General features: G+C 38.1%; 1 protein-coding gene across 1 annotated transcript in view; it reads left to right on the top strand.

The window, feature by feature from the left end:
• Positions 1 to 23,396, top strand: part of LOC140598721 (rho GTPase-activating protein 20-like) — a 40,149-nt gene that overhangs the window by 2,327 nt on the left and 14,426 nt on the right. Inside the window, exons 3-7 of the mRNA XM_072757247.1 lie at positions 8,967 to 9,276; positions 10,214 to 10,381; positions 17,352 to 17,501; positions 19,260 to 19,301; positions 19,936 to 20,020. Coding sequence (XP_072613348.1) covers positions 9,212 to 9,276; positions 10,214 to 10,381; positions 17,352 to 17,501; positions 19,260 to 19,301; positions 19,936 to 20,020 — 510 coding nt within the window. The 5' untranslated portion in view covers positions 8,967 to 9,211. The remainder of the gene's footprint in view (positions 1 to 8,966; positions 9,277 to 10,213; positions 10,382 to 17,351; positions 17,502 to 19,259; positions 19,302 to 19,935; positions 20,021 to 23,396) is intronic.

Here is a 23,396-nt window from a genome sequence, read left to right on the forward strand (position 1 = left end):
CCAGCCAGCTGCACCAGCACTGAATCCATGGCCTGTGAATCTGTATGACTGAGCAGAAAGTGCCCATCAATAGTTGTGCTTCCCCATGTTTAATATAGGTATTCCTTTGCTTTTGCTGTTGTTTTGTTTTGGTGATGTGTGCAGTGGTCTCCCATATATATTACCTACTTTCTCTCAGAGAGTGACATTTGAGACATTATTGCCTTCTTCAAAAATGTAGATAGGTATTCTGGTTTCTTCATTTCCTTGTGTCTTGTGTCTCGTGTTTTGGCTACTTTGGTACAAGATTGTGAGACCACAAGTCTAGAGAGAATTTCTCCTCTCACATTCTCCCAAGTCTGTTCTCTCTAGGACAGGGAAGTACACTCTCCTCTTAAAATGCATGAGGAATGGGATAATGAACATCATCCTACTCCCTTAGTGCTATGTTTTACTAGTATATGAAGTTTTATTTTTTCTGAAAATGATAATTGTCATCTCTCTTCCATAGATGTTTCATTCCTACCTAGGCAGGTTGAGTTCGGCCAGGCAAAGCAGTAGTTGGATAGAATCAAGATTCTAAGAAAATAAAATACTGTGATCACAGTAAGAGGCAATGAGTCAAGATTAGTCTTTTGTCAAGAAGTAAAAGAAGGATAACAAAGTTTAGCAAAACTTTAAAGAGGATCTAGATATCACAGATTAAAGTAGTCAAAAGTTAGTATTCCAGAGTTGCACATTGAAAAGATAGAACCCAAGCACAAAACAAAAATATTCCAAAAAACTTAAATTCAGGACAGAAACTTTTTTTAGAAGCTTTTTAAAAATTTTTATTTATTTATGATAGAGAGAGAGAGAGAGAGAGGCAGACACAGGCAGAGGGAGAAGCAGGCTCCGTGCACTGGGAGCCCGACGTGGGACTCGATCCCAGGTCTCCAGGATCATGCCCAGGGCCAATGGCAGGCGCTAAACCGCTGCACCACCCAGGGATCCCCAGGACAGGAACTTTTCTAGTCTCTTATTCCTTCCTGCCTCCATAGGATTGGACTACTGGTGTGAGGAGAGAGATTGCAGATGGGAAGGAAGTGGTGCCAAGAGCTGCAGCTGCAAAAAGTCGAGTTGGTTTTGTTTCTTCTAACTTTTAAACTTAAATTTAATACATACACATGTTTTAAAAATCAAGCAGTAGAGAATGATACCAAGAGAAAAGTAAATTCTCAGCCTGAACTTGTTCCCCGACTTATTTCCAGCTCCCTGTTTTTAAGTACTTTCTGTTCTCCTGGTGGTTATCACAGTACCCCTGAAATATGTGTTAATACTTGATTTCTCCTTTTATCTTGTTTATCAACCTTAGATAGCATCTATTGGAAGATGAGAAACTTATTTCTTTGATCCATCCATGTCTACATTTTTCCAGTTACATTGCTTTGATATTTCTGGTGATTATCATTTTAAAGAGTATATTTAAACTCTATTTTGTTACATCAATTTTACACGGTATATAATTGATTTCTTGCTATATAAATAAATAGGTGAGAAAAATCTGTGACATTATCTTCCATATCTCTCTGCTGCTTTAATATTCAGACTTCCAGTATTTCATATTATCAGTGTTAATATTAGTCAGATTCTCTTTTACACTTGTTGTCTTCCAAGCTTTGTTTGTATGTTGATTCTACCAATTAAAATAGCTTTTCTGTTATTCCAATGATTAATTTTCTCCTTACTGAAGGACTAAATAGGTCTAGTTATTGAGGAAAAAAAAGGGTAACCTTAGGTCAGGAAAACTGAAAGATGAATGTTCCAAGTGTCAAGGTCAAATAGGATTCCTTGAACTCAATCTTCAAGACTTTCTATTCAATTTGGTCGATGATACCTTTAATATACAAGAAATATTTATCTGCCTTTGTTCTTATTTTGTAGCCACCTCTTTTTTGGCTTCTTGACTCTAAAGATGTTTGTTGGTTTTGTTTTCTTAATTTTTTTTTCCGTTCTCTTGTTTTTCTCAGGAGTCTACTGTTATAATATCTGTTCCACTTGCACCTTTTTTTTTTTTTTTTTTTGGTTTATTCTAAATTTTCTGGGTCTTTTTCCCAAATATGCGAGTGATGAAAAAGGTTCATCAGCGCTGGTAGCATGATTTTCCACTGTGGTATTAGACCTTTTTCTTGAATGAAAAATGGATGGCAGGGTCTTTGTACATATAAGCTAGTAGTACTGTTTTAGGGTACATTTCGGTTTTTTGTTCATCATGTATTTTTTGAAAATTGACTTCTAAAAATATTACATTAAAATATCATATCTTCTTTACTTAGTTTTTTGGTGCATCTCAAATTTTGTGTGCCTGGTTTCACTCACTGCAGTATCTCTATCTGCTTTGGGACAAGGACCTGGAAGGTTAAAAGTAATTTCCAGATATGGTCAGTAGAGGGCAGCAAAGGGTAGTGGCGTGAACACTCAACTGCCAAGGCCTGGGCTTCCCTTTTTTCCCTCTTTATAGAGATCAATTAGTGGTAGTAGAAAATCCAGAGTGCCAGAATCAGGATAGAAATTACTCATAATACTGATCCAGGATGGGTATCAAGCTTAGAAGGCAGTGGAAATGTTTAGCCACAAATTCATAGCCTGGTATCTATCAAAGAGATGTGAACCACTGGACATTAGGAGGGGAATCATTAGACTTTCACAGTCCTGACTCTTACTCCCAGCCTGTCTAAAACCTAAGATCTGGTTCTGTAAAGTATCAGGAGTCTCCTACCCACATTGAGAGCTGATGCAAATTTCCTGTCATTATCTGATACGTCATTTGCAAATATCTTTTCCCACTCTGTAGGTTGTCTTTTAGTTTTGTTGACTGTATCCTTTGCTGTGCAAAAGCTTCTTATCTTGATGAAGTCCCAACAGTTCATTTCTGCTTTTGTTTCTTTTGCCTTCGTGGATGTATCTTGCAAGAAGCCACTGTGGCCGAGTTCAAAAAGGGTGTTGCCTGTGTTCTCCTCTAGGATTTTGATGGAATCTTGTCTCACATTTAGATCTTTCATTCATTTTGAGTTTATCTTTGTGTATGGTACAAGAGATTGGTCTAGTTTCATTCTTCTGCTTGTGGATGTCCAATTTTCCCAGCACCATTAATTGAAGAGACTGTCTTTCTTCCAGTGGATAGTCTTTCCTCCTTTATCGAATATTAGTTGAACATAAAGTTGAGGGTCCACTTCTAGATTCTCTATTCTGTTCCATTGATCTATGTGTCTGTTTTTGTGCCAGTACCACACTGTCTTGATGACCACAGCTTTGTAGTACAACCTGAGAATTCTCACAGAGGAAGAGATAGACATGGCCAACAAGCACATGAGAAAATGCTCTGCATCACTCGCCATCAGGGAAATACAATCAAAACCACAGTGAGATACCACCTCACACCAGTGAGAATGGGGAAAATTAACAAGGCAGGAAACCACAAATGTTGGAGAGGATGAGGAGAAAGGGGAACCCTCTTACACTGTTGGTGGGAATGTGAAATGGTGAAGCCACTCTGGAAAACTGTGTGGAGGTTCCTCAAAGAGTTAAAAATAGACCTGCCCTACGACCCAGCAATTGCGCTGCTGGGATTTACCTCAAAGATGCAGATGGAATGAAATGCCGGGACACCTGCACCCCGATGTTTCTAGCAGCAATGTCCACAATAGCCAAACTGTGGAAGGAGCCTCGGTGTCCATCGAAAGATGAATGGATAAAGAAGATGTGGTTTATATATACAATGGAATACTACTCAGCCATTAGAAATGACAGATACCCACCATTTGCTTCGACGTGGATGGAACTGGAGGGTATTATGCTGAGTGAAATAAGTCAATTGGAGAAGGACAAACATTGTATGGTCTCATTCATTTGGGGAATATAAATAACAGTGAAAGGGACTAGGATGGAACGGAGTAGAAATGGGTAGGAAATATCAGAAAGGGAGGCAGAACATGAAGACTCCTAACCCTGGGAAATGAATAGGGGTGGTGGAAGGGGAGGTGGTCGGGGGGTGGGGGTGACTCGGTGGTGGGCACTGAGGGGGGCACTTGACAGGATGAGCACTGGGTGTTATTCTGTATGTTGGCAAATTGAACACCAATAAAAATAAATTTATTTAAAAAAAGAAATGAAAGAGGAGAAATAACAAACAATACCACAAAAATATAAAGGATTTTAAGAGAATATTATGAAAAAATTATATGCAAAGTCATTGGGCAACCTAGAAGAAATGGATAAATTCCTAGAAACATATAACGTCTCAATGCTGAGTTGGGAAAAAATACAAAATTTGAAAGACTGATTATCAGCAGTGAAATCAAATCAGTAATAAAAAAACTCCCAAGAAAACAAAAGTACAGGACCAGATGGCTTCATAGGTAAATTTCAGCAAACATGTAGGGACGCCTGGGTGGTTCAACAGTTGATCATCTGCCTTTAGGTTGTGATCCTAGAGTCCTGGGATTGAGGCCTACATCGGGCTCCTTGAGTAGATCTTGCTTCTCCTTCTGCCTCTGTCTCTGCCTCTGTCTTTTTCTGTCATGGATAAATAAATAAAATACTTAAAATTTTTTTTTACCAAACATATAAAGAAGAGTTAACACCTACTTTTCTCAAACTACTTCAAAAAACAAAGAATGAAAGCTTCTATGTATTCTGTGAAGGCAGCATTACCCTGATATCAAAACCAGATGAAGACACTACAGAGAGAGAGAGAGAGAGAAAGAGAGAGAGAGAGAGAGAGAACTACAGGCCAATATCTCTGATTAACATACATGCAAAAATCCTCAACAAAGTATTAGCCAACCAAATCCACCAATACATTAAAAAAGTCATTTACCATGATCAAGTGGGATTTATTCTTAGTATGCAAATGTGATTCAATATTCACAAATCCATTAACATAATACATCTCATCAACAAGAGAAGGGTAAAAAACGATGATCATTTTAATAGGTGCAGAAAAGCATTTAAAAGTACAACATCCATTCATGATACAAACTCAACAAAGTAGGTTTAGAGGGAACATACCTCAACAGAATGAAGACCATATGTGAAAAAACTACAGCTAATGTCATACTCAATGGTGAAAAAGTGAGAGCTTTTCCCCAAGGTCAAGAACAAAACAAGGATTTCCACTCTCACTACTTTTATTTAGCATAGTACTGGAAGTCCTAGCCCCAGCAATCAGACAAGAAAAAGCAATAAATGGCATCCAAATGGGTAAGGAAGATGTAAAACTTTCACTATTTGCAGGTGCCATGATACTATATGTAGAAAACCCTCAGGATTCTACCAGAAACGGAGTAGAACTGATAAATGAGTTCAGGAAAGTCACAGGATACAAACCAATATACAGAAATCCACTGCATTTCTATACACTAATAATGAAGAGCAAAAAAAGAAATTAAGAAACAGTCCCATTAACAATTGTACCAAAAATAAGATACCTAGAAATAAGCTTAAACAAGGAAGTGAAAGACCTATATATATATATACACACTGAAAAACTATAAAACATTGGTGAAAAAAATTGAAGACAACACAAATGGAAAAATATTCCATGCTTATTGATGAGAGAACAAGTATTAATAAAATGTTCCATACTCAAAATGATCTACAGATTTGATGGAATCCCTATCAAAGTACTAATAGTATTTTTCGCAGAACTAAAACAAGTAATTCGTAAGGATGTATGGAACCACAAAAGACCCCAAATAGCCAAAGCAATCTTGAAAAAGAAAAAAACTGGAGGTATCACAGTCCCAGATTACAAGATATATTACAAAGCTGTAATAATCAAAACAGTATGGTATTGACAAAAATGGACAATAGATCAATAATACGGTATTATGGGCATAAAGATCACCTTACAGTATCTCTTCTATTTGATATTTAGGGTGAAAACATAGGTGTTCGGTGAAATAGATGAAAACAGACCCGGGCAGCCCAGGTGGCTCAGTGGTTTAGCGCTGCCTTCAGCCCAGGGCATGATCCTGGAGACCCAGGATGGAGTCCCACGTCAGGCTCCCTGCATGGAGCCTGCTTCTCCCTCTGCCTGTGTCTCTGCCTCTCTCTCTCTCTCATTCTGTGTCTCTCATGAATAAATACATAAATAAAGTCTTGAAAAAAGAAAACAGACCCCATCATTATTATTCTCTTTAGAGCTCATTCATCAAATTAAAATAAATCACAATGGTATTATGGAAGAAATTAAGCTTTATTACTGCAAAGGTAACTGTGACATGGTAAAAGAAAGCTCCCTTTAGCTTTCTCAGGCAAACTTTTCTCTCCTTTGCTTTACTACAAGGAGAAGATGCTATCAAAAACTGTATCTTTCTCAATTAATTCCTTAAAACCAGTGACTCACCATCCTGGTTACATGTAAGAATCACTCAAAGAGCTTTTTCCATATCTGATGAATCAGAAGCTCTGGGGGAGGCAGTTTCAGAATGAGTGCCTGAAAAGCCTCCCAAGTGAGTCTGATGCATATCAGAATTGATCAACAGGACGAGATTCTAAAAGGAGAGAAGTTTTCCTGGCCTCTAAATCTCTAACCTCTCTGAAGGGAGACGCAGAGAATGGGACATATTCTGAGAATTGGGGAAGGTGCAGAGAGAAATCTGCCTATATTTTTTTACCTGAAATAGATTATTTTTTACCTGAAATAGATTTTGACAGGTGCTTGATGGGAGGCCAGAAAGTGTTGCCCAATGAGCCTCCATGGTTCTGAATACAGTCAAGCATGGCCAGACTAGCACTTGTCCTTTAAAAGTGGTGAGAAGGGGCGCCTGGTGGCTTACTTGGTTAAGTTTCTGACTCTTGATTTCCGCTCAGGGTTATGATCTCAGGATCATGAGAGAGAGCCCCAGGTCAGACTCCATACTCAGCACCATTTGTGCTTCTCTCTCTCTCTCTCTCTCTCTCTTTCTTTCTCTGCTCCCCCTCTTGTGCCCATGCACTGTCTCTTTCTCTCTCTCTCTCTCTCAAATACATAAAATAGTTATTCTGTATGTTGGTAAATTGAACACCAATAAAAAATCAACTTATTTTAAAAAATAAATAATAAAAATTTAATAAAAGTGGTTTGAAGCCTGGAGGCCACTATCTACATGCCACTTCTGTGTTAGTTTGGTTTTAAGATGAGAAGCCTTAATAAAGTCTAAAAGGACTACCAGGACTTGTGCTCTCACCTCTACCTAATTTACAGGCCGATTTCACTCTCCTGTACCTTCTGCCTGTGTCTCCAATCCAGCAAAGTCTTCCATGTTTCTGAAACATCAGTTAGTCACATTCTGTCCCTTCAACTGACAAATGTATCTTCCCTCCCTTGCCCCTTTCTTCCTCTTTCTCTCTTCTGTGTAGTCCCAAGTCATTCTTTAAAGGTCATTTCAAATGAGCTCGTCAAAGAAGTCTTCCTCTCCATAATTGAAATCAGGTGTCAAGTCCCTCTCTAAATTTCTCATCTCACTCTTTAATTTTCCTCTGCAGTACTTCCCAGAGGCTGTGTTAGGCAGTTCTTGATGGCATTCTCTGTTTAATATCTGTCTTCCCCCCTCCTCACTTAAATCCTGGTTTTGTGAGACTTGGGCCTGGCTCCCTGTTGCCCAGACCTATCAAGTGCCTTTCTCCTAGTACAGGTTCAAACACTATCCGTTGAATGAATAAAGTAAATAAGACAAAGACTATTTTATGTCATGCCTTTTCCCCTGTCCATCCCTGCCAGAAAACTATTTCATTCACTTGTTCAATACAGAATTTTTTGATTCCTCTGATGCGTCAATGTTTGTGAGAATTTAATGATAAATCAGACATAGACTCCTTCCTTGAGGTCCCTAGAGTCTAGTGGGGCATAAAAGATAGGTTTTCACATGCCTGTTACAGGAGCCTGTAAGAGAAACCACAAACTTTGTCTGTAGGATCAAATTTCAGTCCTCCACAGTTGTCAAAGAAAGACACTGTCCATGTGGGAAGAGTGGGGGTGGGGGGTCCTCACAGGAAGCTGCGTGACCTCCTGAGTCAGCTGGATTTGAATCCTTCATGTTACGTCACGGCTGCTTGGATTCAGAGCCCAACCTGTATGCGCAGGAGCCTCATCATCTGTAAAATCATCAGTTTCCTAGTGGAAAGGGAACACTGTCTTCATGTAACATGTTTTTAACAGGCTCCTGTAGGTGCTTGGACACTGAAGGAGATGTCCAGGTGGCAAATCAATGGTTAGTATCACTAACCATTTGGGAAATGCAAGTGAAATCCACAGTGAGATATCACACTACACAGCTATCAGAATAGCTAAAATAAAAAATGACAACACCAAATGCTCGTGTGGATGGGGGGAAACTGAACGACTCATACAGTACTGGGGAGAATGTGAAATGGCACAGCCATTCTGGAAACCAGTTGGACAGTTCCTAAGAAAAAAATATAAAAACAACAACAACAACAACAACAACAAAATAGCTAGCATATGACCTGGCTCTTCCCGTCCTGGGCATTTAGCCCAGAGAAGTGAAGACTTCACACTGACACAAAAACCTGTACACAGATGTTTATAGTAGCTTTATTAGTGACAGCCAAAACCTGCAGACACTTCGAACTCCTTCAACAGGTAGTTACACAAACTGTGATACATCCATATCATAATGTACTACTAAGGGACACCAAGAAATGAACTGTGAATCCTTGCAGCCATCTAGATGAATCTCCAGTTACACCAAATGGGAAAAAGCAAATCCCCAAATGTCATAAACTATGTGATCCCATCTGTATAACATTCTTGACATGGCAACCTTTTACACATGGAGAACAGATTTTGTGATTGCCCGGGATTAAGGAGGTGGTGGAGGGGGAAAGAAATTTGTGTGGTTGTAAATGGGGAATAGGAAGGACCCTTGTGGTGATGGAAGTGTCTCTGGAAGACTCCATCTGTAAAAAAAACTGATGTCATCTCCCTGTGTTATTTCTTATAGCTGCAAACGAATCTACAGTTATCTCAAAATAAAATGATTACTTTTAAAAAATCAAAACTTGGAGGCCAAGAAAAGGAAACCAGTATGTCAGTTTGGCAGTTACAGCATGAGCTTTGAATCTGTGACATCATAATGGCAGTGACCTCGGACCGCTGCGGAATCTTGAGGCTTCAAGCAGTTGACAGTACTCTGCCAAGTGCTGTAGACTCCCTTGATTTCCCGTCCCACGAATTGAAGAGAAAAGGATGTTCCCGTCAATCAGAAAGCATGCTGAGCTCACAGGTGGTCATTCAAGGCTTCAGCGCATGAGGTAGTCTTCTGATACACTATTTCTGATCATCCAAACAGACCGGCAATAACAGGAACTGTTGTTTTCTTTTGTTTCCTCTAATACATAGAAACTAAGTAGTCACTTCAGCACCAGCTTCCTGAAAAGCTGCTCCTGTTCTTAAGATTCAGTGCTGCTGAGCAGAAGGGAGCAGGCTTTATACATCCTTGGGGGAGGCGGAGACACTTTCTTGGCTCCACGAGAGAGCCAACTCTCTCTCTCCATGAGACAGAATTTTCAGTGGGTCTATGAAAATACCTGTCCTAGTTATGAAAGAATTTTTACATTCTGTTCAATTGTGTTGTTTTAGTACCTATTTTGACCAGGAATTCCTGTCAGAGCTCAGCCAAGGAATAGCTAAACTCTTGTGTGCAGAAACTTTCTGAGGTTTCCAATATTTTTGCTGATCTTTGAGAATTTTTACCCCAATTTTGAATATTGAATTAGATAAGATGGGGGTCAACTTCCAGGATCTTCAGTTATCTTCATTTTATCTTAACATAAAAGCAATTTGTAATTGATTCTTCACACGTTGTTTTATTTTATATTAGGCCACAAGTTGTCCTGTTTATTGTTGTTGTTCATTCACCTTCTTGTAATGTGCTCTACCTTTGGCTTCTTGGCTTTTGCCTACCTAATGGCTCACAATGAGCTTTGCTTCTTTCTCCACCACACCTCTAAGTATTGGCAGGCCCAAGGGCTTTGTCCTTGAAACTGTCCTCCCTCTGCATCAGTTTTCCAAGTGACCTCACCACTTTCTATAGCTTTCGGTAACTCAGGAATCCCTGATTCTGAGCTCTGGAGCTCTGCTTTGGGGGTTGAGACTACATTTTAGTGTTGTGTGAACCTTGAAACTTGGCATTAAACTATATTGTGTATTTGACCAGTAACTAGCTGCTCTGTGTTTGATGTGTTGTAGGAAGAGCTCGTCTGTGGAGGTGGACACCCACAGCGAAAGCACTACATCATCTGAGGGTGCCACTCGTACCCTGCTCATCCATGGTCCCGTTGAGCTCAAGAAAGGCTGGAGGAGGAAGAAGTGGCAGCTTTTCTTGTACAGCGATTTATTACTGATGTCTAATACCAAGTAGGTGTACCATGTTTCGTGCTCTTGTGATTCTCCAAAAAATTGCATTCCCATTAACCCTTACTATACGAAAACATTACATTTTTTCCCTTTTGTGTTTGCCAATGCTTGAATCCTTCATTCCATGAGTACTTCTGGAGGTCTTGTTTTGTGTCATGTCCCTGCAGCAAATACAATTGCCAATGTGACAGGCCAATGTCTCTCCTGCCTGGGACTTACAAATGGCAAAATAAGAGGGGGAATGATAATGATTAGTGCTGCTGATAGAAGGTGGATAGGGGGCTGTGCGGAGAGGGTGGGAACGTGTTAGAGAGGAATAGTCTAGGAGGGCTTCTCTGAGGTGGAGCATTAAAACCAAATCTATGAGAAGAGAAGCAGCCACATTCCCAGACAATGTGCCTGAGCCGTCGAGGCTGAGGGACTTGCAGGCCTACGTGGGTACAATCTGACCCCTCAGAGAGAGGGGCTCAGGGAAGCCTGATTTGACTAGAGCCCAGAGCATAGGCCATGCTATCAGATATGATACTATGCTCAGGGGTCTAGTCACACAGGGTCTTCACAGGCCATGGTAAAAAAGTGGAAATATTTTGCCAAAGGATTTTTAACTAGGGGACTGACCAAATCTGATTTATATTTCTAGCAAATTTTTCTGACTGTTGCTAGATAATAGATGGATGGGTAAGCAAGAGTGGAAGCAGGGAGAGTAGTTAGGGGAGGCCATAGTCCTGATGGATGGTATCAGGGCTCTATCTTAGCAGTTTAGTAAAAAGGAAAGATGGAGCAGGTTAACCCGGGTGGCTCAGGGGTTTATCTTTGCCTTTAGCTCAGGGCGTGATCCTGGAGACCCAGGATTGAGTCCCACATCAGGCTCTCTGCAGGGAGCCTGCTTCTCTCTCTGCCTGTGTCTCTACTTCTCTCTCTCCTCTCTGTGTTTCTCATGAATAAATACATAAATCTTTAAAAAAAAAAAAAGATGGAGCAGATAGATGGAATCTAGGAGAAAGAATCGACTGTGTGCACTTTCCTCTCAACCCTGAACACAAATGCATCGAATATCCAGTCTAGAACATGATGATTGCTCAATAAACGTCTGGGAGCAGTTCATGGAAGGTCACCTGTTTACTTACTCCATCTCTGTTTGCATTATTCACAAAACATGGAAGACAAAGAACACTCCCACAAACAAAATATCAAGAAGCTATGGTCTTGCGAAAAAACTAACTCCCTCTTTTTTTTACTGCTTTCACCCTAGATCCCAGTTATGCCATGTCATAGGTAAGACATGCTAGTAATAATTTGGCAAAATGCTATACTCATCTGAGTTACATTAATAGTAATTTATCAGGGGCTTACTACATGTCAGATACTATGCTAAAAAACTTTATGTACCTAATTTTGTCCAACCTTACAACGACCCTGTGAGATGGGAGTATTTTTATATTGGAGAACCTTGATGCTCAGAGGTCTAATGGATCTGCCCAGGTTACCATATTAGTAATGGACAGAGTCTACATTTGAAATCAGGTCTATTTATTTCAAAGCACAGGCTTTTATTCACTATGTGGTGCTACCATTTCTATTCTCTCTTTTTTCCTGAATTTCATACAACATTCCATGAACACCTAGATTCTTTCACTATTGAAAGCAACCCTTCCTTTACATTGAGTGAACAACTAACTCCAGTCTGCTTGGTAACAAATAGATCAGAACGCTTAGCGAATTGAAAAATGAAGGAAATATAGCTATCAAAAAATCAGAGGCAAAGATAGTAGTAAAATATATTTGAGACTAGGGAAATTGCCCATAGATGTAACTTCGAGGGTGGTGATGTCATAAGGAGGCCAAAGAGAAAAAGGATGTCCAGGCCTTGGCATGAGGTCCATATGAAAGACTCTCTTCCTCTTGATAGAGGCCCATGTCATTATTTTAAAAATGCAGACTAGTTACCATTCTCTTTATTTAACCAAAGTGAGTATGGGAGACCAAAATATGCGGGATGCATGCTGGGAACCACACTAGGAACATCACAGATGCCTCACCCACCTGGGTTTCTCAGTGATTGAGCATCTGCCTTTGGCTCAGGTCGTGATCCCTGGGTCCTGGGATCGTGTCCCACATCAGGTTCCCCACAGGGAGCCTGCTTCACCCTCTGCCTATGTCTCTGCCTTTCTCTGTGTATCTCTCATGCATAAAGAAAATTTTTCTCACAGCACTCCAAGGCCCATATTTTTTATCATCAACAGGCTGCAGAGATGAAAATGGGGACAGAGGAAGTCTCAGAAATGGTCCAGTCATACATAGGGAAACCATGCAAGAGATTCCTACCCAGGCCTGCCTTCATCACAAGGCCATGTTCTTCCTCACATACCATGTTGTACCCTTCCATCCTTAGCCCAAGAGACATGCTAACAAATAGCAAACTCATTTCCTGGTTGTTAGGACCTTGCAGACCACTCATATTCAATTTGTAAGGGGAATATGTTCTTTTTTTTTTTTTTCATCTTTGTAAGTATTATAGCCTTTAGGGAGAGGAGAAGACTTTCCTTTTCTTACCAGAGCTATTTCTTCTCCTGGGTGCTGCCTACCTCTCAGCGGGTTTTACAGAGCCTACGATATTCTGCTAAAAAGATTTTTATATAAAGATAGTGTTGTTTTTCCACTAGAGAGTTGCCTCTATTGAAGGGCTGAATTTTTATTTCGAATAGTTCATTAAGACAAAACAAGTTGAACATTTTTCATCTTTCACATATTGCTTTTGAGATATGTCCTTATGTCTACTCAAGGGTTTTTATATGACAAAATCTTTATCAATTTATTTGTTAATGTTCTTTGAAAGGGACTCGGTTCCCAAAAGTTTATCTTATATACTTTATATTATACATTGGTAATATTAGAAAATGTAAGTGATCACAGGCATTTGAGTTTCATATTTAAGCCAAGGTCTTTGATATAGAGAGAACACAGATTTTAGAATTCCGAGTTCGAGATATCATCATGGTCAGGTTCTGGTGAGAGCTCTTTTTCTGCTTGCACGTGGCTGCCTTCTCACTGTGTGCCCCAAGGCATTACCTCAATGCATGTATGTACACACATACAGATCTCTCCCACTTCTCACAAGACCATCCATCTTACTGGATTAGGACCTTACCTTGATGATCCCATTTAAACTTAATTACCTTCAAAAGCTCTATCTCCAAACATGATGATATTGGCAGAGAGGGCTTTATGGTAAGAAGGCAGGAAAGCAGTGGGAGGGAGACACCATTTCATCCATAGCAGTAGCAGGCAGCACTTAATGCCTGCCACAATCTTTAGAAAACTACTATGAGATCATTCCCATAGTAAATATTTGGGTATATTTATGATCACTGTTAACATGAAAAAATTTACCTTTTTTTCTAGAAGGAAAAACTAAAAAGAAATAGCCCCTGAAATAACCAACATATTTAATCCCTGTCATGCCTTGGTCTTACATGGAGAAATCAATACCCTCCATCAATCTATTCAAATGAATAATCTGAGTTTAGTGCCTAATTTTTCCAATTAGCAATAAAAAGGGGGTAGGGTGACCCAGGTTCCATTTTACCTCAGCTCACCCTCAGGCTTCAGCTGGAGACTCTCTCATCTTTAGGTTGACACTACAGAATTTAACAGAAATTGAATAAATACTTGATTAATTTCTACCAATTTTTCGGTCAGAATTAGTGAATTTTGGCTTGTGTGTAACAATGAGGGGAATTAAATGTTTGTTTCTTCACAAAGAAATTCTATTTCTCTAGTTGTACAAGATGTTAATAATAGTGAAAATTGTTTGGGGATTTTTGTCACTTCTTTCCTACACTAGAAAGTTGTGTTTGCAAGAATTGAAGTCAAATGGAACCTTCCTTATCACTTTTGATATTCATTAGAATGCTAAATAAGTTATTTTTCAAATAAAAATTACTTTAAAAATTAAAGTACTTTAAAGTACTTTAAAAATTGAAATAAAAATTATTTTATTTTTAAGAACAGTATCTACTTGGGGCCCTTGGGTGACTCAGTGGTTGAGTGTCTGCCTTTGGCTTAGGTCATGATCCCGGGGTCCTGGGATCAAGTCCCCCACCAGGCTCCCCAGAGGGAGCCTGCTTTTCCCTCTGCCTATGTCTTTGCCTTCTCTCTCTGTGTGTGTCTCTCATGAATAAATAAATGAAATCTTTAAGAAAGAGAGAATAGTATCTATTTGATAAAATATTAAGATATTTGTACTAGTAGAGACCCGTGAATAATTTAGAAAAAGGGACTGAACTTAGATCACACCCTTTTTATACATCACATTCCTCATCATTAGTTATTAAGGAATGTAGAAATGAAATAAAAAATGAATTTAATTTGGTCAAAAGATGAAGATGACTATTAACTCACTGTCGGTGAAATGACGAATAGTTACAGAATAGACTATGACCCCTTCTCCCAACATTTGTAAGAGAATGCCTCTATCTTAGAACAGAGGAAATCTCCCTAGAATACTGCAAAACTCCACAGTTCACTGGGGCTTACCTTCTGGCATAAAGATTAAGGTAGTGGAAAGCAAGAAGGACATCATGTTAATACAACTATAATAAATGACTATTTTTAGAAATAAAAACTGCAGTTCTCCTCCTCTTCTTCTTGAGTCAGTTTACAGTAGATTAACACTTTCTAATTTCTGCTGAGATAATCCAATTGGGTCAGTGATTGAGAGTAAAGAAACACAGTAAGACCTTAGAAGAATCTATTGAAGTATAAAGCTTAGTTGTACACGTTGTAAATATTTCCAAGCTAGCAACTGGTTTTATTGATATAATGCCTTGAGATTTATCCTCTCACTCCCAGTGTAAATCCCACGAGAAAACCTGATGGCTCTGGGGACAGAAATGAGGATGAGGGTAGGAAAGATGAAAAGGTTACTTCACGGTCAAGTGGTTACAAACATGGGCTTAGGAGTTAGGCTGTCTGGGTTCAAACCCTGTCTCCTGCATTTGACAATTTATTTAAACTTTCTGTGAGTTTCCTTATTTGTAAAATGGAGCTAATAGAGACCATCTAGTGTAGTTGCTTGAGGATTAAATTTTTTATATTTATATTTATAAAATATTTAGAACAGAGCTTGGCATATGATAAGTGTTCAAAACGTTGTAGGAGAGTAGAAACCACACACTGGGCTCTAGGAAAATTCCTTGGTTCAACTAATCCTGGTGCCTTATTGAACTAAAGTTATTGGATGGATTTTTCCAGGTCAATGTATTTGGAAGTTTCCACACAGGATCTTAGGGGTCTGTATATACACAGATACCTATATTAGAAAGAAAAAAATGTGTAAGAACAAGCAGATACCTGTCTATCATTCCCCTTGGCCATATATTTTTGACGTGACAATGCCTTTGGAATTACTATCTAGAAAAATGATTTTATCTGTTAATTGACTATGTTCCATAAAAATCTCCAAGCACAGAGATACAGGCACTTGGGTGTAATGTTGAAATAAAAAAAATGTGGAAAGATGTTGGTATCCATCATATTTATATTCATTGTGTCCTAAGTTTGAATCTAGATTATCCTTCAAGTGGGCTTCCTAAAAGATTTTTTTTATTTTATAAATCCCACTGAAGAGTTTAGCTCTAATTGTTCCATGAATCAGTGGAGCCATAGGGATTTTTGCACATGAGGTGGCTTTCATCTCAGTTTAGTTCAGTGTTTTCCACATGTGTTTCTGAATAGTAAGGAGTTCCAGAGTGGAGGATCCACGTTCCCCAGGCATTCCTTATAGGACTTGTAACTATTTAAATCTCAAGCCCACCTGCGAGTCAAAGTTATGAATTAACCAAATTAATCAATTAATCAACCAAAATAAATCAATGGTGGTTTTCATCTTTGAGGTCAAAGAGGATTAGGCAGAAATTATCAAAAACCCATTTCACCCCTTCTTACTCCTCAGAGAAACGGGAAGTATCCATGACTTACATATAAGACCTCCGGACCACTGATCTTGGATTGATGGATGGACAGATGGATGGATGGATGGATGGATGGATGATTTTTCAGTTGGGCTCAGTCTGTAGGCTAACAATTTTTTTGTTTTAGCCAGAATCTAAGGGAAAATGGTATGGACAAAATTTTAAGAAGGGAAATTGAAAATAACCTATGCTTCAAAGGCTAGAAAATATTTTGTAAATTAACGTTGAAAGTAACTTTTAAATCTTTCTGATCCAAGCTTATGTTTTTGTTTCGATTTCATCTGTCTTCCTCACACTCTTGAAAAGATTATTTATTTATTTATTTATCTATTTATTTATTTATTTATTTATTTTAGAGAGAGAGTAAACATGAGTGGGGGGCAGGGCAGAGGGAGCGAGGAATCCGACTCATTGAATGGGGAGCCCTACACAGGGGCATGATCTCAAGAGCCTGAGGTCGTGGCCCAAGCCAAAACCAAGAGTTGGATGCTTAACTGACAGAGCCACCCAGGTGCCCCTGGTTTGTCTCTCTTAAGAAAAAAAAAAAGCATATAACTTTTTTTATAAGTCATGTATTAGGTACCTTTCTTCAGCCCCTCAAACACTTTTTGAAGTATGCAAGTCATAAATGAATAATTAACTGCAATATTAGCCATAAAAATTATCTGTAATAAGTAACAAATCCAGCAATAGAAAATGAATGAATGGTTTTCCTACAAAGCTCTAAAATATACAGTGGTTACTCAATACTCACCATTCAAAAATATGGCTATTTGCTGCCTTTAGAGGAAGTGTTTTCAGGTTTCCAAGCCAGAGTTTGCTCAACACACACATTGCAAAGGCCCATCTAACCATTTTCTGTGTGTGCACAGAGGGTAATAGAGATGCGGGAGACATGATTTGCCCTGGAGCAGTGAGAACTGGTCTCTAAAGAGCACAGCTGCTCCCATAACATTTTTGAAATGAACTAACAGAGGTCTTGTTTGGGATCTTTCTAGGTATAAGAAAAACTTTAAGATAAAAAAGAAAATACCACTGAACACCATGTGGATTGCCAACTGCATGGATACAGTGGGAGATGCCAACATCCGTTCTGGGAGGTCCTTTGTGTTGGGCTGGCCCACGGTGAACTTCGTGGCCACCTTCAGGTAAGACCGATGCCTTGGTGTCCTGTATCTACATGGCTTGAAAAGGATAACATTGTAATCTATTGTCTACCAAGCTGGTGACTCACTTCTTGACCTCCCATGACACTTGTTTTGCCTTGTACTCTGCGTAAGAAGGTGCTTATATCCACAAGGAAACAAGTAGATAATGTATAGTGGGAACTACTGGAGTAATTTCCTTCGGTTTTGATCAATGGTTTTTCAAATTTTGTTGTCTTACCTTTATGATGACCTGCGAGATTTTGGTGGAGTGGGGTGAGGAGAAGAAAGCAGTGTGTTAAGTGCAACTGCGTAAAACAGGAATGAGGCTTGGGGTGTGGATGTTTCAAACAGAGATGCAAGTGTGGCATGATCCCTGTAAACTCAGAGGTGTCTGCTCAGGATATCCAGGGTCGAGAGCCACATTCCCATCCTCATGTCAGCCTAAGAATGTGTCTTACACAACTAAACTCTACTCAATGGAATCAAATGAATAATCTGAGTTTAGTGCCTCAATGGAATCATATTTTGTTTCAGATCGTTACCAACTAAGATAATCTGTACACAGCAATTCAGGCAACCTAGTATTCAATGGCATGATCAATTTATTTGTATAATTACATACTGTTGTTAAGGGAATTAACTTGGGAGTGTAAAAGCAATTTCTCAAATTTAATGGGACCCTTTAATAGTACTTGCTCAAGAAATCTATTCCGGTGATTTAAACATGCAGATACCTCCTGGGAATCAGAGGGCAGGATCTTGGAGAGGAGACCTTGAACCTCACTCTGTTGTAGTTGTCCCAAAAGAAAGAAAGAAAGAAAGAAAGAAAGAAAGAAAGAAAGAAAGAAAGAAAGAAGAAACCAAGTTTTTATCAACAATATACAAAATGTGGTACAGGAGCTAGGGACAGGAGGGAAGGGAGAGTGACTGCTTAATAGACACATGTTTGCTTTGGGGTGATAAACATGTTCAGTCACGATCGTTGCACAGAACGATGAATATAGTAAAGGTCACTAATGGTCAATTTTCTTTTATGTGTAATTTACCACAATAAAAAAGAATGCTGGTAAGTGATAAGTCCACGTGTGAATGAGCCTTAAGACATTTGCAACTTTGGATATTAAATGCTGTGAAAATTTTAGCAGAGAAAATATTAATCTTTAGTAATTTTGCATCAGGGGATTGATCTTTCTCAGAAGATCACAGTGATGAAGAATAAGGTTTTTAGGAACTAATTTAACATATTACAATCTGCCATATGCATAAGGAAATAAAACTATTACAGGTGTTTTTTTCCAAAAAAGATATTCTTGTTTCTGAGCCAAGACAGTTCCATCAAATTGCTAAATTTCTTAAATGTGATTTAATTTGAATGGTAATATTCTTTATATCTGAATAGCCCTTGCAGCTGCAGGAACACTCTGAGCTATAATTTAACCCCTTTCCAGTTCTGGAAACTAAATATCAGAGTGGTTAACAACGTGCCCGTGATCTCATAGCTTGCATCACATAGTCACAATTAAGTTTTCAGATTTGAAATCAACTTTTCTCCCTCTTTAGGATCTACTTCCCATTGCTTTAATACCACTCACAGAAGAGTGGAGTCCATCAAAACCACTCTAAGGGGAGTACAATTTACACATCCACATCCCTTAACAACGGGCTGCTCATATTTTTAGTCTGGAGTGGTGATCTTAATATGTTAGTAGGAGTATCGTACGTTCCTCAATTTTTTTCTTCTCATTTTTTAAATTGCAGCTCTTCAGAACAAAAGGAAAAATGGCGTTCTTACCTTCAAAGGTATTTTGTCAGTGTAATATTATAAGTCTTTAACCCATGATGAAAAAAATGTAGATCTCTTCAAAGCAGTGCCCCCAAACTATGTTCCCTCCCCTTAGTACGAATTGTTACACTATCCTCCAATGATTTCTTATTTAATTGTACCCTGCCCATTACTACAAATAACCTGCTCTCCTTTACATCCATATATTGCTTATTTTTTTTATGAAATTCTGGTTATTACTCTCATCTTCCCCCACTTTCCAACCTCATGATTATAGCTAACATTATTCTCAAAACATATATTAAATTTCCATAAGTGCAGTTTACCCTACCAAGTAATGCTCAAAGCAACTTCTCATTCCTACATTTGAAGGTGCTAGTATGACCTCCGGTCTAGGCAGGAAAGCTTTGGTGCCTGGATCTGCTGGTCAAATCTCACATGACAAGAGTGATCTATTGTTTTCCTAGTCACAGCTTATTTTCCTGAAATATTTTTGCATGTTTCCTTCCAACCCCCAATTTTTTTTTTGCTGAGCTTATTTATATGCATTTAAAAATAACGAAGTATGTTGAAAATATGATCAACATAAATTGATTTGAAAGTAAGGTAATTTATCCTACTCTCTTTTGGGTTACTATCGAATTGGATTAGGTACATCATGCTAGCCAAAGAGAAGGAGCAGCCAAAAAGCATTCCCCTCAAAATCTTCACTGAGAACATCAAGAACTGTGCCTGTGTAAGTATTTTTAAGACCAACAATTAAATTCTGAGTTCCTAATTCTGACTGAATGAAAAAATGGGATAGAGGTGGAGACACAGAGAGGGAGGAAGCAGTGAGTTGGGGAGAGAGGAAGGAGAGAGCAAAAGGTAGGAAGAGAGAGAGAATATTTAGAAAAGTGCCATGAGGAAAAATGTATTTTCCCCCTCTCCATGTACTTCTTTATAGACCTAAAAACTGTGTCCTAGGTAACATGAAGCAAGAGGAATACATACTACAGTGCTTAAGCAAGGAAAGAGTATTGGATGTTATGTGTCTATGACATTTCTCTGGATCCTTCTAATTGCTTATAGTGGCTTGTAATACAGTGATTTAGAAGGAACCATCATTTTTTCCAAGGGCCACCACTTACATACAGAATGGTCTGGATTGTCTCCACAGTCCTTTTTCCCCTCCAGATATTTTATTTAGTATAACTATAAACTCAGAGGAAAGTTGTAAATATAAAAGTAATACAAAAAACACCCCGTATACTCTTTATCCAGATTCACCTATTGGTAACACTTTATTCCATTTGCTTTATCATTTATTTTCTTTCTCTGTGTCTATTACATGTATGTGTATACATACGTTTGAGGGTCATACATATACTATAGCTCTTTTTCCTTAAACCTAAGCATTTCTTAAGAATAAAGATATTCTACAGTTATCACCTTTAGTGAATTTAACCTTGGCGTAATACTTTACTCTGCCATTCCCATTCTCATTTTGTCAGTTGACCTCAATAATGTCTCCTTTCTAGTACAGGATCCACTTAAGGATCAGGTGTTTTATTGAGTAGTTATGTCAAATGCAGAGGAGTTTCAAAAAGTCTTTTGTTCCAAGGAATATCAGGATTGAATTGAACTAAGAGGGATGACACTTTTAAGGGATCAGCATATTTCTATTTCAATTTCTTTATACTGTGGGGAGGAAAAAATCAAACCAATTGGCCCAGTTTTGTGTGTAAAATTTGATTTCTGAAATTGTAGTACAGTAACCAAGACATTTACAGTGATGAACAAGATACTTTGGGTATCTTTAAATGGTATTTTTTGTGGTTGTTGTTATAGTTCGAAGTAGCTCTAGATCACACAAAACAGCATTTGAAGGTGGAACAAAAAAGGTATTCCTGGCTAAAGCAAAAGCCATGCAAATAGTTTGATCTGTTGTTAAGTGCCAGCTAGATGCACTGCATGAAGGAGAGAGAATTCTCTAGCAGCAGAGCACATTCTTGTCTCTGCCTTTGATATCAATTGTGGCAGTGGTTTACATTCAGAACTTTCCTTGGAAAATTACCTTGAGATTTTTAAAAATCAACTTTATTGAGGTATAGTTTTGGTGAAATAAACATTTCTGATGTTCTTCACCCATTCTTAAAGATCCAAGTTTCCCACTGCACTGTTTCACTTCATCCTAGAAAGATGATTCTTAGCATTCCTTGTGCAGAACTGCTGCAAACAGATTTACTTAATTTCTTTTATCTGAATATGGCTTTATTTCACACTGACTCTTGAAGGATATTTTTGGGGGTGTAGAATTTTGTTTGCAAATTTTTTTCCTTTTAGTCCTTTAGAGATGTTCCAGTCTTTTGGTCTTGATGCTTTCTGATGAGTAGTCTGTGATTAAACATTAATCCTCAGTAGGTGATTTGTCATTTTTTCTCTAGCTGCTTTCAAGTTTTCTCTTTATTTTTCGTTTTTAGCAGAGTGGCTATGAAGTTCCTAAGCATGGTTGTCTTTGAATCTGTCCTATTTGACATATTCTGAATTTCTTGAATTTGTAAATTTATGTCTTCACCAAATTTGGGAAATTTTAATCATTATTTCATCAAATATTTCCTTCCTCATTATTTCTCTTTCTCTCCTCCTGACAGTTCCATTCTTTCCATATCAGACACTTTCACATTGTTCAGAGATCCCTCAGGCTCTGTAATTTTTTTTCAATCTTTTCCCCCCTTTTCTTCTTCACACTGGATAATTTCTAGTATCTATTTTCAAATCACTGACTTCTTTTCATCATCTCCATTATGCAATGTAGCCTAGTCAATAAATTTTTTAAAAATATTTTTCAAAAAAAATAAATAAATAAAAATATTTTTCCGATAAAAATTTCTATGTTAAATATTTTTCCTCTCAAATAAGGAAAAGTCATTAATACTTCTTATTTCTATACTATGATGCCTCTATTTTTGTTTAATGTGAACATATTTTCATTTGTATCATTGAGCATTATTGTAATAGCTGTGTTTGGCTAATAGTCTAAGCATCGAGATCATCTCAGGTGTGGCTTCAGCTCTTGAAAATTGATCTCATTTTCCTGGTTCTTCATATATTAAGTAACAGTTTTGACTCATGAACATAACCTAAGTTTTCTTTTTCTTTTGAATTATTTCAAAAAATAGTTTATTTTTCTGAAGTTATTTGTTTAGAGAGAGTTCTATCTAATGGAATTTGTCTGTTGGGAGAACCTACAACATGCAGGAAAATATACATACATCCCTTAAATTACTATTTGAATTGCTATTTGAATGATTATTGAATTACTTTGGGACCATCTGTGATATCAAGCAATTGCATTCAATTCATAAGAAGAAAAATACAATGAAAGGACAAGGAGTGATTTATGAAAGAGTTTCTTTTAACTTTGCTTTTAATATTTTCAAGGCCTGTGGGTGTCCACTTGTGCTGTTTCTTCTTTATGCACTGTTTCCCGAAGGACACAGGCCCCATTGCCTAAACATGTTATAAAAACTGTATGCATAGTAAATGTTCTGGTTACATATTCTCTTATATGACTTTCGTAATTTTTGTAATTCAGATAGTTTGTAATTCAGATAGTCTTATAGATCCATCTCAGATTGCTATTAACCCCTTTCAGAAAATTTTCTTTAAACTTTTCCTAGTTGTATGGAGCAGTTTCTCAATGTATGGTCTGATAGAGAGGTATTAGAAGTACCTACTCGCTGGCAGAGTTGTGAATGGAACATCAACTTCTAACATTTCCAGTCTCATTTCCTAGATTCATCAGTCTTAAGAGATTGCAACAATGGAAGTCTTAGTTAACCATGATGCCTGACAAAGAAAATATGGACTAAATAGTAGTTTTTAAAAAGTGTCTTTCATAGCCAGTTCTTACCTGATTTTACTGAAACCGACTATGTAATTACAAAGGAACTAAGCCAAAAAAAAAAAAACCCCAGAAACAAACAAACAAAGGAACTAAGCCATACTATACAAACACAACTCAGTAAGAGAGGAAAGTATCTAGTGCCTTCCTTTAATACTATCCCCCTCCCACCATTTTGGAAATAGCCTTATGGAGCTGAGGGTCACCCCATGTGCCCTCTTAGAAT

The sequence above is a fragment of the Vulpes vulpes genome, chromosome 4 (assembly GCF_048418805.1).
Source record: "Vulpes vulpes isolate BD-2025 chromosome 4, VulVul3, whole genome shotgun sequence".
In the NCBI taxonomy this organism is placed as follows: Eukaryota; Metazoa; Chordata; class Mammalia; order Carnivora; family Canidae; genus Vulpes; species Vulpes vulpes.